General features: G+C 41.3%; 1 protein-coding gene across 3 annotated transcripts in view; it reads right to left on the bottom strand.

Annotated features, from left to right (window-relative positions):
* The window catches only part of Gria3 (glutamate ionotropic receptor AMPA type subunit 3), a 293,607-nt gene extending 286,957 nt beyond the window's left edge, over nucleotides 1–6,650 (bottom strand). For 2 of the 3 annotated variants that reach the window (XM_041640013.1, XM_041640014.1), the window contains exons 1-2: nucleotides 6,325–6,650; nucleotides 5,009–5,167 (exon numbers count right to left, since the gene is read on the bottom strand). In XM_041640013.1, coding sequence (XP_041495947.1) covers nucleotides 5,009–5,167; nucleotides 6,325–6,415 — 250 coding nt within the window. In that variant the 5' untranslated portion in view covers nucleotides 6,416–6,650. The remainder of the gene's footprint in view (nucleotides 1–5,008; nucleotides 5,168–6,324) is intronic. The other variant, XM_041640012.1, reaches the window with a different exon arrangement.
* Between the last annotated feature and the right edge of the window lie 11,361 nt (nucleotides 6,651–18,011).

Genomic DNA, 18,011 nt, shown 5'->3' with positions numbered 1-18,011 from the left:
GACAAATCTCCTGTCTGGAAAGGCATACAAACAATGACACCTCAGCACCTTCATTTCTTTTCAATCTCTCAAAATAGAACCAGCCAATCATTTCTGAGTACCCATAATAATGAAATTTAAAGCTATCTCCGGGGCCCAAAACATTAAAGCAGCTCTCATTCCTCTCAACTCAATTGTAGAAACTAGGGAGGGAAGTGTACAATTAAGAAAACAACCTCTATTGAGGTTGAAAAATCAGAAGATATGGAATACTAATTTCATTTAAGAAGAAAATAAGTTTAAATTGTAGAAAGAAAATCCCATTTTGTTAGTAAGCACAGGTAGAATGACAGAGTAATTCTCTTTCGACTTTTCCCCCAAACCCTCCTTTTCCCCCTGCCTCCACTTATTAGATCAATAGGGAGCTTTCTTCTATGAGAGGTAATACACTTTGCAGGAAGCTCACCTTTACAGCCTGCTGATTGCCATCTATTTTTATGGCCCCAATGAACAGCCTCACCTTCCTCCCTCCTCCACTCCAAAATGCAGATTAAGAAAAAAAAATGATAATAAACCTTGGGAGAAGGTGACTTAAGTCTTTGACTGGCACCACTGAGGTGACACCTTTGTGCTTCAGTGGACAAAAGACCAGGACAGAGAAGAGAGCTAAGCCAGTGTGCTTCCTGAGCCAGCAAAGAGAGTAAGGGAGGCTGGGCAGCAAGGGAGGCAGGGCAGCAAAGATACAAAGATCCTTCAGAGATGGGGGAGGTGGAGCCAGGGAAGATAATGCTCAGGACGTGAAACTCTATTGGAAGACAAGAACCTTGATGTCGGGGTCTTTAGCTGAGTTTCTGAGCTGATATGAAGAAAACAAATGCTCAAACAAAGCCCAAACAAAACGCATCCAATTGCAGAACTTGCGATCAAGGGAGGCATTTTCTTTCCAAAAGGACCTAAATGGTTAAGCAGCTCCTTCCTGGCAATTAGAGTAATTAGATAATTAGATTGTGACTCTGTGGGTAAGAGATAGAAGCCTGTCTCGGCTAAGTACACTTGGTAGCAAAACACATTCAGTTATAAAAGGAGCAAGTTTTCAGCTTGCAGGTATCTTTCAAGTCATATGTAAAAATTAGCAGAAGGAAATTGTGCTGTTAGTAGGTTAGGTTTAGCCGACAAAAGAGATTTTTTTTTTTGCCTGGGGGGGAGGGGGGGCTCCATCAGAGCTTGCACTCCGAAGTCGCACTCCTGGTCCCACTGTCAAGGCTGAGCTGCCATCAACAGATTGTTATTGAAGCCAAGGCGTTTAGAGCACAGTTCCGTGGTGAATAACCTTTAAGGTTACGTTTGCCTTTTCCCTGCTCCTCGCAAACAGTACGGAATCGGCGAGCGCATTTGTTGGCTGTAAAGGTGTACAACAGCAATTTTTGCAATGACAGTGCGGAGAGGGAATATGAGATCTGTGTGCTAATGAGCTGACACTGCAGAGGCTGGGGCGGTGTGGTGTGCAGTGCACTACAAGTGCACGGCAGCAAGACCCAGGGGGGGACTTCAAGGCAATCAGCGGGATTTCCTGAGGAACCAGGACAGCAAAGTCACACCAAGGGACCCAGCAGTCTCCTGATAGTTCCATACCCTTCTCAGCCTGAGAATGATCAAATTGGTTTGTTTTTCTCCCGTAAAAGCTAGATCTGTAACTTGCAAAAAAAAAAAAAGGTGTATGCGTTGTTTTTCATATGCACTAATAATGTGTGTGCCTATGCATGGCTATGTCATACATGCTGAAACCGGTTTAGCCTCACCACCGTTCTCTCGGCATTTGGCCGGCTAAACTGCAAAGGAAGGCAGTGAACTCTATTAATTCCTATGAAATGGGAGCGTGTGCTCTAAATCAGATGAGGCTGTCTGCGAAACTTCAATTCTCTTCTGAGCTAAGATCCCAACTGAACCACCTTTCAAAGCCAGGGAGGCTTTTATTGGCCTCTTAAGGCACAGAATGAAGTTAGAGTCTGTCTTAAGCAAACCTCTTGAGGCTTGTACAAAAAGGCTTGCTTGCTAGTAAAGTCTTTAAATAACTGGTGCCTTAGATTCATTGTAAGAATGACTTCTGAATACATTGTATGGAGCAAGGTGACAATGCAGAGGCAGAGCAGAGGGCAAGGGCATGTGCTGAAGGCACTGCTGTTTGTTTCCCGGCATATTTCTGTTTACCTGCATTCCTGTGCCCTAGAAAGTACATGCTTGCTTTGGGATTGAGGTTGCAGAAAAGATCATGAGATGAGAGTAACTCTAGCCCTAAAGAAAGCTGAAAGCAGTAATTCTGCAGGACAATAAGTAAGAGTCTTTAATTTTTGCTAGTCCAGTTCCACACTGAACTAGCTAGGAGGGGTAGATGACCAGATTTGGCCTCATCTGAGGTTTCCCCTAGATTTTCTCAGCTAGGAAGATCAGGGGATACTGGAGTTACTTGTTTCCTCTGTGTAGTGAGGTAATCTAATCACTTAGAGGAACGGGATCTGCAATCATTTGCTAGGTTCAAGTGCTGTTAGGATTGTATGCATGTATCTGAGATATTTGATTTGTGCTCCAACAAGAAAAAGAACAATCAAGGCTATGAGGGAGACAACAGGCATTTCTACGGTTCCTCTGCCCCCTTGAACGTCTATTTCCAGAAGCCATAGTTGGGCTAGATAGATATGTGTCTCACACTAAGCCACCAAGCAGCAGCTTCCAGGAGACAGCTTTGGCATTGGACTGTCACTCAACAATTGTGATTCCAGGTGGGACTGTTTCGGGGACCACAGAAAATGGGAGCTTTGCTCCTCTGTGTTCTGAGCTAGCTCGAAAGTTGGAGAGTGCAACAGGCAGCTAGGTGCATATCACTGACTTCTAGATAGTTTTCCCACAAGTGCTGTGTGGTTGTGCGTGTGCACATGTGTATTTGCATAGCAGAGGAGGCAGTTCCCTTAGTGACTACTAAGTCTTACCCCTCCTCTCACACTTTCAAGTGTGTAACCATAGCCTGGCCTTGGAAGTAAAAGTGCTGTAGATTTAAGTTCAGATTTTGATCAATTGCTTTTCCTTCCCCATCATTGTTTCTTCATTGCTCTAAGAGGTAAGAAATTAAGACAATTAAACACCAATATGGATGAGTTATTGCCTGTTCCTAAACCTGAGAGTTTCTCATGGCGAAGATCATTTCCTGACTTGTTCAGGTAGGGCTCTAATAGCCATAGACTTGAGTGTCAGACGAGTCTGATCATAAGAACAGGACTCAAAGCGTTGGAAATCAATCATTCCTGAGAAGCCAACTGGATCTTTTAGTCCAGTGTTCCTCAGTGGAAAGAGAATGAAGGGAGATGAAATCCATATTATTTGTTGTTAGCACAGCCCGCTAGTTTCATGTATTTGCTTTTGAATCTGTTCTAATTGATATTTAGGAACCTGCATCTGAGATTCAGCCTCTTGAAGCAATCACAGTGCAGTAGGAATAAGAAGTAGATATGCTTTGTAAATGCTGGAGAGAGGACGTTAAGACACAAGGTACAGCCAGACATCTTGTAGCTTTCACACTTAACCAAAATAAATAAATTTCTTTTTTTTTGTCCGTATTGGAAAGCCAGAGTGTCAGATAGTATCTCAGAACATGTCCATAAAAGGGTCTGCACCGTCAGCTATTTTTTTCTTAAGGCAGGTAGCTGTTACATGTTTTGAAAAGTACATCTTCACTCCCTCTTCCTTTCAGCCCTAGTCTTTCAATCCAAAGAAAATGTGCTCTTGCCAACTTGTTTAGTAATTGCTAGAGATTACATGTCTTTTGAGATGAAAGGATTTGAGGAAAGTCATATGCAAAGCTAAACTTGACCAGACACAAATACCATTTATCGAAATGGAATGAAACTTCAGATTTCAAAGTACACCATCCAGGTAAATAAGACATACTCCGTTAATTGGCATCCTTTGGGAGAAACTTTTAGTGAAATAAAGTAAGCTTAGATGAAGAACTCAGCGTTTCTCATAAAACATTCAAGTTAAAAAAAAAAACCAAACAAGACAAAACTAAACAAAAACCTGTGTCCAACAAGCTAGTAGTCATTCGAGTTCCTGTGATTTTACATTAAAGTCACCCTTTTGCACAGAGATAATCATTTTTGGTACCACTATAGATTTCAGAAATAATTTTGGGGCTGAGGAAATCCTCCGTTTTAGTATTCAGTGTAGCTGCTTCAAGCCTCTCCCCCACAACCAACCTCTTGCTCTAAATTAAGAACTATGTTGTCCTTAACAATTGTGTGTGTGTGTGTGTGTGTGTGAACGAACATGCACAGGAGCGCGCACGCATGTGTCCAAACTCTCATGCGCTGGCACAGACAGGATTGGCTTTCCAGAGATTCACCTGAGATCTGTCTCTCCTCTTCCTTTCGGGCTGACAGCATTCATCACTTGCCATCAGTTTGCAGTCTTATCAGTTCCAATTGGAGCTCTCCGGGTAGGACAGAAAGAGGCCAGGGAATCCAGCCCCATCTTTGCCTCAAGGTCACTTGGTCGCAGGGTTCTCATATTTTGTTCCTATGTGTCAGGCGATCATCAAACCCAGATCAGTCCTCCCACCAGACCCAGCTTTAACACTTAAGTATTGTACGCCCTGCATTGACTCAATCAAGGAGCTGCTGTTGCTTCTTTTTTAAATCCCATCTGAAATTTCCCTGAACAACCATGCTATTTTCTTTCTTTCTTTCTTTTCCCCCAACAGAAAAGGGTGCGGGGGAGGGAACACTAGTTTAGCAGGGAGAAAAGTGAAAGTTTTGCATCAAACATAATTCATCAGAGTTTTGCCCACTGCTTTTAGCCCGCAGCAAAATCCTTCAAGGTTGATTTATGCAACGTGAACCCAGGATTGACTCCTGCCTCAGACTGCTTATTGAGGCAATTGCCCCCTAAGTGCACAGACACATAGACCCCCACGCATCACAAATAAAATGCAAATGAGGTCCTCTAAGGTCCCAAAGGGAGGCCATGCAGAGCTACTTACAAGCATTAGTCACAGAAAAACTATTGGAGGAATCCAAGTGGTCTACGTGGTAATTCAAATGGAAGGGTTTCTCGGTGGTGTTCTGGTTGGTGTTGTATAACTGCACGGCAAAGCGGAAAGCACTGTGCTCCTGCACCGTGTTTCTCATGAAAAGTCCACCTGGAAGCAAAGGCAATCAAGATTTGGCTTGTGTCCCCCCACTTCAGGATGAGTTACAAAGTAGCAAATAGGAGATGCCAGGCCCCTCAGTGTGACTGGGAAGCTTAAGATTGATTTTCAACCTGTGTCTTTTCAAGACTTATCAACTCGGATCTCCACTGTGAAAAACCTGAGTTTTTCTACACCCAGGAAGCTAGAGAGAAGGGAAAAAGGAGGTTGGGGGGAGCTGCTGGAGGTGAGATGAAGGAACTAAAAGTGGGACTTGGTTCTTTCTTAAGCTAGAGTCTGCCTCCAAACCCTGATTCCAGCCCCACCCCCACCCTGATCCCCACAGCTGGTTCGTTTTTCTTTCCTGGGGTACACGGTTAGGGTGGGAAGAAAAGCAGCTTCATTCCCATTGCTGTCCCAACCCATTCTCCATGAACCACCTTTCCCCATGACAATACAGGGGATTACTTCAATAAAAGCAACAATTCTAACTTCTCTACTTGTAAAAACAGGCAGAGGCGGGGAGAACTCCCTTCCGGCTACTGGAGCTGGTCTCCAGACAGACACAGCAGCAATTCATGAATCCCTAGTCTGCGTGACTTCCCTGCTTGCCCGACTCCTTGTGTCACCCCCACTTCCTACCCCATCCTCCACCCACCCAGCTACTTCCTTGGTCTGGGGGATTCAAAGTGGGTTCCATCTCCTCTAACACTATCCTGTCTCACTGAAGCCAGAGACACGGGACAGGGCGACCCAGGTTATGGGTCCTGGCACGGCCAGACAGGCAGTATCAATCACCCTGGGACAACTTCCAGCGGCTGCAAGCATGCCGTGGCAAAGTCCAGAACAGCTAGAAGAGCCGCGACTCTTAGCCTCCTGCAGCAACCCAACCTCCAGTTTGACTCCCTTGCTCCTTGGTCAGCTCAGAAAACCCGACCACCCACCCTCATTAGCCCCAGGAGACCCCCTCTCTCATCTCGGATGCTCCCCATACTAGTCAGCTCCTTGCGGCTCAGGTCCCCAAGATCTCTGCTCAGTCCCCCATCTCCAGTCACCGTCCCCAAGCATGCAGGACAGCGACTCGCGCTGCGATAGCCCCAGCCCCATTAGGATAGTGGGTTTCAGATGCAGAAGAGCCTGGCCCCTCTGGCTGGCTCTGGAAAGCTTACCTATGCTGATGGTGTTGGGGAATCCTCCGTGAGAATGACCCAAAAGCCCCAGGACTAAAAAGAAGACCGCCCGGAGCACGCTTTGCCCCATTTTCTTCTGCCTGTCCGTGCTATGCCTAAAGCGAAGCTGACAAGAGCATGGGCGCAACTCGGGAGTCGTCAAAATAATAACAGAAAAAGAAAAAGAATTCACTGGCTCTTACACCCCCTCCCCTCAACTTGCTCTCGCTCGCTCGCTCACTCTTCCTTTCCACCCCACACTAATCTTCCTCCTCCGCCGCCTCCTCCCCCTCTCTCTCTCTTCTCTTCTCTCTCTCTCCCTCTCTCTGTATGTGTCTCTCTCTCCTCTCTTCCTCTCTCCCCCTCTCTCTCCCAGGATCTCTCACACCCCCTTCCCACCCCCCCACCTCACTTCTGTCTTCACACCAATCTGTAAGGCTGGTTCATTGGCTGCAAGCTGGGTTCCCCAAAGCGATTTCTTTGAGAGAGACAGAAAGAGAGACAGAGGGAGAGACACACACACAGACACAGAGAGACAGACAGAGAAACAGAGACAGAGAGAGACAACGAGAGAGACAGAGACACAGAGAGACAGAGAGAATGAAAACCGGAGCGAAAACAAAACAATGAAAAACAAAAACAAAAAACAAAAGGCAAGAGATAAAGAAATAGAAAAGAAATTATAAAGAAAACCCAAGGGCTCCCCCGGCCCCGAAGATGGTGGATCTAAAGAGGGGGTAAGAAAAAAAAAAGAGCTAAAAGCCTCAAAGGCTCAGCTCTGGTGAATTGGGTTTTTCCAATTGGGCCGGTAGGGGGATATTGATCAAAGTTGATCTGACGTGGAATTAAAGCCGCACACCGCTTAGCTCCACTGCAAACTGCAGCTCTGGACTGCAAAGGCTAGGCGCTGGCATTTGTCAACACCGGAGATGGGATCAACAGAAATACACCAGTCCTCACGTGGACCAGACTTTCAAGCCGCAGCCAGTTTCCTCATTTTAAAAGCTGCATTGTCTCTACATTTGTATGCGTGTCTTAAAGATGAGGGGTCTTTGAGGGGCGGTTAGTGCTTACTCTTGAGTCTTTGTGAAGGGACTCAGAAAAGCAGTTCCCATCACAATGCGCCCTAAGATGCTGCGCATGCCTGGTCTCTGCCGCTCAGCTTTTACAGCAGAGATCCGAGGGCAAATGAACAACCCCCACCCGCATTCCCCCGTTCCCGCAGCTTTGGGAGGTGTGTCCCTCCCCCCTACCCAAGTGCTGAGGCAGGTTTGCCAATTGCAGGGGCTTGTGACTGCTGACTGCTTTGGAGGGTATAGGAAAATCTTATGTGCATGAATGTGGGAGCTAAAAGGTTAATGAAAAGGACGCTCAATCCTGCAGACCAAGGAGAGAAGTGTGGAAGCGAGCTGGGATGGGGGTGGGGGTTGAAAGTTAGGGTTGGTGGAAACTGTTCCTAGCTGCCTTGCTCCCTTAATGTTGACTTTAGATGTATGGGCTATTCCCTCCCTTATTGAGCACAGACCAGAGAGATTCCCATTCTCCCCCAACTCCACTTCCTTTTTCTAAGCAACGAGGAGGAAAGAACCTAGGAACTCCTACAGTTCAGCCTGGGTCTTGGTGAGGAGCGGTCTCTTTAGTAGCATCTCCTGTGTGATACTTTGTCCCTACACTCCTCCCCATAACTCCATTCCCCTACTGGGAGAAAAGGTATCTTCTGCCTCAACTTTCATTCTTACCCTAGAGCTAATCTCTAAAACCCGGATTTTTATCCCCCCCCCATCTTCTGTTTTCTTTTTCTTCGCTTCTGGTCTAAGTGGCGAAAATGAGACTGTATACCGGAGGAAAGCAAACTCCTATACATGGGGCCAGGGATGAGGAACAGCAGTCTTACACTCATTACTCTAAATCTTTGACTTTACCAGTTCAGAGACTGGAGCCAAGAATCAATGGCCTCGAAACCCTGTGGCAACAAGAAATGTAGTTCTCAGCGCTTCTCGCATTGCTGACAATTCTGACAATGTCTAATCTCTAACTCCATCTTTCACATAAATCCTCTGTCTCCATTTTGACAGTCCATTATTGGAGTGAAGGAAAGACTTGGGCAGTCTCCTTCTTCCAGTCTAAGGAACATTAGAGGAATAGGGTGAGCAGAGGCAATGTTGACTAGCCCTTGACAAATGCGGAGAGTGCCGCAGTATGATTGGGGATCAGAGGCCCAGGATTTGGGTTCAGGTTCAAATCTAACTTCCATCACACATAGGTATGTGACCTTGACCAGCTTCAGGGATCTACATTCTAGTGTTCTTGTCTTACATTTTCTTTCTTTGTTGAGCTAGTGTATGAATGGAATAAGATAATGGATGCACAAACATCTAATTTACTATCTGCCTCACAGTAGAATCAATACATGTTAATTTCCAAACTCCCTTCTCTCTTACCTTGCAAACTGCTCTCAGAAATTCCAAGTGTTGTCATCAGCCCTTTGCTCACCACCCCTCTGTACAACCCCAGACTCGGCTACCTTTTTACCAGTATTCCACATCAAAATCTTCCCATAAGGACTCGTTGGGAGTCCCTGAAGATTAGATGGAATCTAGTAGATGAATCTGTATGAAATTTTTAATGGCAGGCAATGACAATTTACTATTAAAATGCCACATATAGAGACCCTCCCCCTTGTGGCAGACTATGTGCCCCTCCTTTTAAGATAAAATATTTGGTGTTTTAGTAGGAACCTTGAATGCCATGACCCAAATAACTCCAATGAGTAGCTTCCAGTTTTAAGTTCGGGGGGGGGGATATGTACTTCATGTTGGGGGATGACTTTCAGCACATCTCACTTCACTCTCAAAATCAGTCGGGTTCTTTTCTACGCCTGGCTAGCTATGAACAAAGGTGGAAGAAGCCATATTTGGCCATCTCTACTGTCATCTGACTTAAGGAGTACCGAGAGCAGGTCAAGAACAAAAGATGAGAGAAAGGGCGGCCTTTCAGTGCCTCTATATTAGCAAATCTAGCTTCTGTCACCGTCATCACCCGAAGTCTTTCCCATCTCTTCTGTTTTCCTCTCTCCTGCCTATTATCCTTTCCTCTTTTCTCATCTTGCAATGTTTAGCTCTCAGTGGCAGCTATTTGTCTAGTCTTATCTGAGCCAAGAGGGGCAGGCACATCGGAAGAAGCATATTGTTATTGGTTGAAAAGCTTGTGTTACACATGTGAATTATTTATATATTGACCCCTTCTTCAAAGGAGCTATGAGACACCGTTGGAACTTCACATCTCATATTCCAATGCAAGGCATAGAAGTAGATTTGTAGCTTCACAGCCAAAGAAATAACCAGCAAAGACTCAAATCTCTACTGTCCTTTGGTGAATAAGTAGACCATCACTGGACTCATGATTGCATGCTTCTTTTATGATTTATAACATAAATTTAAGATTCATTTAAAATACAGCTTAAGTAGTAAAAGACAAAACAGAACCAAACAAGAGAACCCTCAATACCCAAGCCCAGTTGATTACATTTTTTTTTTGAGACAGGGTTTTGCTGTAGCTTTTGGAGCCTGTCCTGGAACTACCTCTTGTAGACCAAGCTGGCCTTGAATTTACAGAGATCTGCCTGCCTCTGCCTCCCAAGTGCTGGGATTAAAGGCATACATTACCACCACTACCTGGCTTGATTACAGTTTTTATTAAAATGGGAAAATAGTACTTCTTTTCATGAGATTTATAGTTCATTAATGTTTGGGTTAGGTAAACTTGGATAAGCAGAAAAAAATGTTGGCTGATAAGGTTTGGGGTGGGGGAGCTATATACATTAAGCCTCATATTTGCTAACTTGATATCTAACAAATAAGGAAAACATCAACCAAGATCATTCTGATCCATTGAAAGGTTACTTCTATACCTCTTAAAGGTCATAAAACAGAGATCCCCCTTTACTCTACAGGAAGATAATTTTTCTGTCATTTAACTTGAAACTTCGATTTCTTCAACAAACACTTATTGATCACCTGCTTTTTGACAGGCTATGCTAATCACCGGGAACAGAAAAGAGTAAGGAAATTTTTACTTTCCATGAATTTCAAGTTTAGAGCAGATTTATTCACTGGCAATAACAATGCAATATGGTAAGTGTTCTGAAAATGGCATGCACTGGGTTCCATGACAGCACACATGAGAGTGTTTGTATATGGGAATCAAGGCTTCCTTTCAACCTTGATTCAATCCCAATCCACTCCACAAAAACCAGTACGAACAAGGTGGCTTCTAAACTCTCTTCTGCTTTTCTGTTTTATACTCCTGGAATCCCATGAGCTAGACTTGTTCCAAGATCTGAAAACCTGCCCAAATTTCAGTTAGATGCTAGTCAAACCATGAAGTTAAGAACAACTGAATTTTTATGGCTATTTCTTAAATTTCTAAGTATAGGTTTTTGTTTGTTTGTTTGCCTTTTTTGTTCTTAAGAAGAGTAGAGAATTCAGCCATATCTGGAGCTTCATTGGGTTAAATAAGACACATAAACAACCGTAGACCTGCTATTTGATTTCTCTATCATTTTATCTTTTCTGCAATATAAACTCTCTGGACACTTTGTTGGAATTCTGCATGTGGGTAGACTTTGCTGTGGCTGAAATGACAGACATAGGCTAAGTTGGAACTTCTTCTAATAGAATAAATCTGTGTGCCAGTAGAGAAGCCTTTTGAATTGGGTTTACTGTGCCGAAAAGTAGAGCTAGAGCATCTTCCTTAAAAGGTAGTCATACCAAGTGATCCGTAGGCAAAGGAATAGTTTATCAGAAATACTTTTAGAATGGTTTAGCTTTTATATAATGCATAAGTATTTAGAGGTCAAATTTTGCCCTGACAACATCTTTAGGAGGTTTTGGAATACAGATATTTTGAAGTGATCCTTTACTTTTAATAACCTTCATCTCCCACTTTCCTCCCTGCACTAAATACTTTTACAGTGCCTTCTTCAAAAATCCTCAGAGCCAGTGACCACACTTTGACCCTATCATCTCCTATATCACTAAGGATGCTTCATGCTGCAGGCAAGCACACAGTTCAAAAACTCGTATAGCCAATAATAGAGATGCATTGGCTAATACACCTGGAAGGCCAAGAGATACAGCTCGCTTCACAATCGATTTGACTCAGTAGTTCACCAATTTGATCCAGGATCTCCTTTCTCCCTGACTTCCTATCTGTTTCTTGCATGAGGGCAAAATGGCTGGAGCATTCTTTGGCTTCAAATCTCTGTCGCGTCATCCTGTATTAGTTCACACAAAACACTATGACTTTTCAGTATCCCATCCAGAGCCAAATAATAACTTATTTAGCCCTAAATTATCAGAATAAGTCACCATTGTGTGTGTGTGTGTGTGTGTGTGTGTGTGTGTGTGTTGACTATGTCCCATTCACAGGGCTTAGTGTAAGATTACTTCTTTGCTTCCCCAACCAACTCAGGTGATTAGCACAGGGTCTAGGTAAAAAATGTGGAGGCTGGAAAATGGCCATAGTAACTCCTAAAATGTATCTTTTCATATTTTTCTCCCCTGGCAAATGTGAACAGTAATAATTTTGCTCTTGAAATTTTAGAAGACCCTGACAACTTACTTTAGTTTAGTCTTTGGTGTGTTACAGTTTGATAGTTCACTAATTAGATCTGAGAGACTTGTGGTATATTGAGAGTTCAAGGTGAGAAACTGATAAAAATTAATTCCTATTTTACAAAATGTCATGATAAATTGAAATCCACAGACAATGAAACTAAAAAAAATCAGAGACGTTAAGTGAACCCCAAAGGTCACACAGCTGAATGGTGAAGAATGAGTCTTTTTTCTCTCTAGGGCTTTATCCAGCAAACCAGAGTCTTCCTCATGCTGTGAGACTGAGTATGTGAGAAAATTGAATTATAACAAAAATATTCTGCTGGGATGGGCACATCTTAAGAAGTAATTATCCCCTGGTGGGTTCTGAATGGGTTTGAAACCTGCAGATGGAAATCACATGGTTACGGGACTCCCAATTCTCACAGAATGACATTCGTATAAGCTGCAACATCTCTCTGATGGGAAGTGTTAATTTATTGTGAAATATTCCAGCTTATCTCCCACAGATGATATTGTTGACATTTTTATTAGTGTACACTTTTTTTTTACTCCTCTGGGAAGGTTAGACATTGTCACTGGAACACACCATGGGTAAATCAGGGGTAAATTAACCCCTCAACCTAAAGTAGCCTGACTTGCTAGCTCTACCTTGGAAGGGTTGCATTTAGAAATGTTGACAAATTCTGGGCACCAATTGTTTAGGAAGTTCTTCTTTAGATTGAATTGAAAAAATTTATGGTTACTTGATGGATTTTGAAATTTATATATCTGCATTCTAAGAAATGGGCAGATAACATGAACTTAGAAAAATGGCCTTTTCCTACGTGTATGTAGGGGGAGGTAGCACTATGATTGGGATAGGGGAAAAACATGTGTTTGATCAAATAACTTCTATTAACTATTTGCCCCTTTTTGAATCTGTACATTTATCATGGTATTATTATTGGCAGTTTTATTTTGTGATCATGTGACTTTCCCATGAAAATATTGACAGTATGCCAATTCCAGCTTTTGTAATTCCTGTATTTCTGCTTGGTATCTTTATCTTTGATCTGTGTCCTGAGTGGGGGGGAGGTACCTTGTTGTCCAAGTAAAATGAAAGATCTGTGGAACAGAGCCACTATGGTTGACACACAGGCATACAGGGACTGGCAGATCCATCTCAACCTCTACTGCCTATGGGCACAGTCTGGGTCTTCCATGAGTGAGTGAGAAGTGACAGATGGTCTTAAGCCACTACAAATTAATAACTAATTACAGTCTTGCAGTGGTGTTTCTGTATGTGAACTAAGGCAAGAACAACCACAATGTCTTATTTGCCCAAGATCATTCAGCTTATGCCCATTTTCCTGGGACAGCTATCAGCAATGCTTTCTTTCACCGTCAAAACTGACTTGAGCTTAGATGTCAACCTGTGCAGTCCATCCAGTGGATACAATGTGGTTGTAGATAATTTTCTTTTGCCTTTACATTTTTTTCATACATTACATTCTGACTGAAGTTTCCCCTCCCTCCACTTTTCTCAGTCCCTCACCCCACAATATCCACTCCTCCATTTCCCTTCAAAAAAGAGCAGGCTTCCCAGGGATATCAACCAAACATAGTATAATATGATACAATAAGACTTGGCATTTGTTCCTGATTTTAGTGGAATTGCTTCGAGTTTCTCTCCATTTAATTTGATGTTGGTTCTAGGCTTGCTGTAAATTGCCTTTATTAATGTTTAGGCATCTGTCTTGTATCCTGATCTCTTCAATCTTTTTTAACATGAAGAGGTATTAGGTTTTGTCAAAGGCATTTTCAGCATCTAATGGTGCTGATGATCATGTGATTTTTTTCTTTCAGTTTGTTTCATTGACAAATTTTCATAAGTTGAACCATCCCTGAATCTCTGGGATAAAGTATACTTGATCATGGGGGATAATCTCTTTAATATATTCTGTTCTTGGATTCAGTTTGTCAATATTTAATTGAGTATTTTTGCATCGATATTCATGAAGGAAATTGGTTTGTAATTTTCTTTCCTTGTTGAATCTTTGTGTGGTTTGAATATGAAGGTGACTGTGGCCTTATAAAATGAATTTGGCAGTGTTCTGTTTCTATTTTGTGAGGAGTATTGGCAAATTCTGTGCTAAAGTCATCTGACCCTGGGCTTGCTTTATTTATTTATTTATTTATTTATTTATTTATTTATAGTTGGGAAATTTTTAATAACTACTTGTATTTCCTTAGGGGTTATAAGTATATTAAAATTGTTTATCTGATCTTGACTTAACTTTGGTGAATGTTTTCTGTTAAGAAAGTTATCAATTTCTTTTAGATTTTCCATTTTTTGTGGAGTACCAATTTTTTAAAGTATGATCTAATGATTCTTTGGATTTCCTTCATATTTTTTGATATATCCCTTTTTGACTCTGATTTTGTTAGTTTGGATATTTTCTCTGTGTCTTTTAGTTAGTTTGGATAAGGGTTTTTCTATCTTGTTGATTTTCTCAAAGAATTAGCTCCCTGTTTCTTTGATTCTTTGTATTGTTCTCTTTATTTCTATTTTATTGATTTCAGCTCTCAGTTTGATTATTTTCTGCCCTCTGCTGCTTCAGGATGTGTTTGCTTCCTTTTGTTATTGAGCTTTCAGGTGTGCTCTTAAGTTGCTAGTATGAGATGTCTCCAATTTCTTTATGTAAACACTTTGTGAATTTTCCTCTTAGCATTGCTTTCATTGTGTTCCTATGGTGTACATTCATTTTCATTGAATTCTAAGAAGTCTTTAATTTCTTTCTTTACTTCTGCCTTGACCAAGAAGTCATTAAGTAGAGAACCGTTCAATTTCCAAGTGTTTGTAGGCTTTCCGTTATTTCTTCTGTTGTTGATATCCAGCTTTAATATGTGGTGTTCTGATAGGATAAAGAGAGTTATTTCAACTTTCTTTTATATGTTAAGATTTGCTTTGTGGTTGACTATGTGATCAATTTTGGAGAATGTTCTGTGAAGTACTGAGAAGAAGGTGTTCTCTTTTGTGTTTGAGTGAAATATTTCTATAGATATTAGTTTGGTCATTTTAGTTCATAACATTTGTTATCTCCAGTATTTGTTTAGCTTTTGGCTGGATGGCCTGTACATTGGTGAGAGTAGGGTATTGAAGTATCCCACTATCAATGTGTGATAATTGATATGATTTAACATCTCATAGTATTTCCTTTACAACCTTGGATGCCCTTACATTGGAGGCATACATGCTAAGAATTGAAATATCATCTTGGTGGATTTTTCCTTTGATGGGTATGAAGTGTATTTTCCCAACTCTTCTGATTAATTTTTGGTTTGAAGTTAATTTTGTCAGATAATAGAAAGACTATTATCAGTTTGTTTCTTAGGTATATTTGCTTGGAAACTCTTTTTCTAAGGTAATGTCTATCTTTGATGTTGAGATGTGCTTCTTGTATGTAGCAGATACAATGATGGATCCTGTTTTTACATCCATTCTGTTAGTCTGTTTCTTTTTATTGAAGAATTGAGTTCATTGATATTGAGAGATATCAATGACCAATGATTGTTAATTCCTGTTATTTTGCTGTTGTTGTTGGTAGTGGTGATGGTAGTATGTATGTGTGTGTGTGTTTCTCTCTTCTTTTGGTTTTGCTAATATGAAGTTATGAATTTCTTGTGTTTTCATGGGTGTAGCTAACTTCCTTGGGTTGGAGTTTTCCTTCTAGTACATTCTGTATGGCTGGATTTGTGGATAGATATTGATTGATTAAATTTGACTTTATTGTGGAATATCTTGTTTTTTCCATCTATTGTAACTGAAAGTTTTTCTGGGTATAGTAGTCTGGGCTGGCATCTGTGGTCTCTTAGAGTCTGCATCACATCTGTCCAGGGCCCCTGAGTCTCCACTGAGAAGTCTGGTGTAATTCTAATAGGTCTGTCTTTATATGTTATTTGGCCTTTTTCTCTTGCAGCTTTTGATATTCTTCTTTGTTCTGTGTTTTAATTATTGTGTGGTAAGGGAACATTTTTGTTTGGTCCAATCTATTTGGTGTTCTGTAAGATTTTTGTACCTTTATAGGTATGTTTCTCTTTTGGTTAGGAAAAATTTCTTCTATGACTTTGTTAAAAAATATTTTTTTTGGCCTTTGATCCAGAAATCTTCCCTTTCTTCTATTCTTATTATTCTGGGTTTGGTCTTTTCATAGTATTCCAGATTTCCTGGATGTTTTGTGTTTAACATTTTCTTGACTTATGTATCTGTTTCTTCTGTAGTGTCTTCAATGCCTGAGATTCTTTCTTCCATCTTTTTTTGTTCTGTTGGTGATTTTTGAGTCTGTAATTCTTGCTCACTCACTTATATTTTCCATTTCCAGAATTCTCTCAGTTTGGATTTTATTTATTTCTTTCATTTCTACTTTCAGGTATTGAACAGTTTTATTTGTTTTTTTTTTACTGTTTGTTTTTTCTTGGCTTTTTAAAAGGAATTTATTCATTTCCTCCATTTTTTTGTTTGTCTTTTCCTCTTTTACTTTAAAGGATCTATTCATTTCTTTTTTAAGGGCCTCAATCATCTTCATAAAGTTGATTTTAAGTTCATTTCCTTGTGCTGCAGTTGTGTTGAAGTATTTAGGACTTGCTGTAGTAGGAATACTGAGCTCTGGTGGTGACATATTGTCCTGGCTGTTGTTGGTTGTATTCTTACACTGGTGTCTAGACATCTAGGTTTTTATGTCAAGGTGAAGATTTCTGAGTTTGTCTTTGTTCGATGGGTATTTTGTTCCTTGGTTTCTGTTTCCTTTCTGGTCTTCTGGCCAGGGTGGCCTGTGGTTGAATAGAGTACCTCTATCTGACTTGGGGGCTGAACTTCTGATGACCACAGTGGCCTGTGGTCTAGTAGGGGTTCCTCTGTTTGAGCAGGGGTTCTATCAGATGACATGGTCTCTTTTGGAGCAGAATGCATCATTAGAGTTGTGGGTAGATCAGGTGGTAGTAGTGGCCTCTTTGTGAGCTGCGGTTTCTGGTGGTGGGCATGGTTTCTAGTGGAGCAGAGGGCTTTCATCCACGTTGTGGGCAGGCCAGTGGTTTGGCCCTCTGGTGTGGCCTCTGGTGGATTTTCTGATGGAGTTATGGTAAGTTCAGAGGTTCTGCCAGCGTGGCTGCAGAGGATTTTCTATGCTTGGCTTACCACTTCCACTTCTTAATTTTCTGCTGCCTTAATTTAACAGTTTGACCATTGATTGTGGCTATCTTGAGGAATACATTAATTTTAAACATTTCTTTAGATGTAGGAAGTTTTGGGTTTCTTGTTTGAAAGAGAATTTGGAGTCTTCAGAGGAATGAAAAAGATAACTGGAGACAGTTAAATTTTAGCCTGTGGCTAATTCTTAAGGAGGAATAGCAATGGCTGATTTTATAAAATTTTAATCTGTTATAATCTGTGTGCTGTAGGCATATCCTGTTAAATCATTGTGATATCAATTTCATAAGCATAGTAGTAGTATTTTGAAGCAAAGATAAAAGTATTAAACATTTTTCAGTGTTCTGGGTGATTACCCAAAAAACTAAAATCAGTGATTTTTTTTTGAAAATGCATAACTGATTTAACCACTTGAGAGGCAGAGGCAGAGGCAGGAGTATTACTATACATTTGATAGTGTCCTTAATGATGCAGTGAGTTTCTAGGTCAGTCAGAGATGCACAGTAAGACCCTGTCTACAAAAACAACAAAGCAAAGCTAAACAACAAATAAGAAAATCTGCTGTCTATCCAGTATGAGAAAACATGAACTTGGGGGTAGTTTTGTACCTTATAAAGATTCACAAAAGGCTTTCTTTGGGTTGTGAACTTTTTGGGTTGGATTACTCTCAGGTGCTTGTGATAAGTGATGATACTTGGGGAGGCTTTTTGTCGTGAAGCTTCGAGTAGAAAATACTCCAGGCACTTTGAAGGGAGAGTCCATGGATGCCACTATATCTCCCAGGAAACACAGATCAAACACTGAGTGTGTGGTACATAATAAAGGACATTTTAGCTCCAAATGACAACTGTGTCATTATTGAGGATCCGAATTCCCATGTGTTC

The sequence above is a fragment of the Microtus oregoni genome, unplaced genomic scaffold (assembly GCF_018167655.1).
Source record: "Microtus oregoni isolate MIOR12 unplaced genomic scaffold, Mior012 000061F_ref0000440, whole genome shotgun sequence".
In the NCBI taxonomy this organism is placed as follows: Eukaryota; Metazoa; Chordata; class Mammalia; order Rodentia; family Cricetidae; genus Microtus; species Microtus oregoni.
Note: the sequence above shows the minus strand (reverse complement) of the source record. Positions and strands in the feature narration are given on the sequence as shown.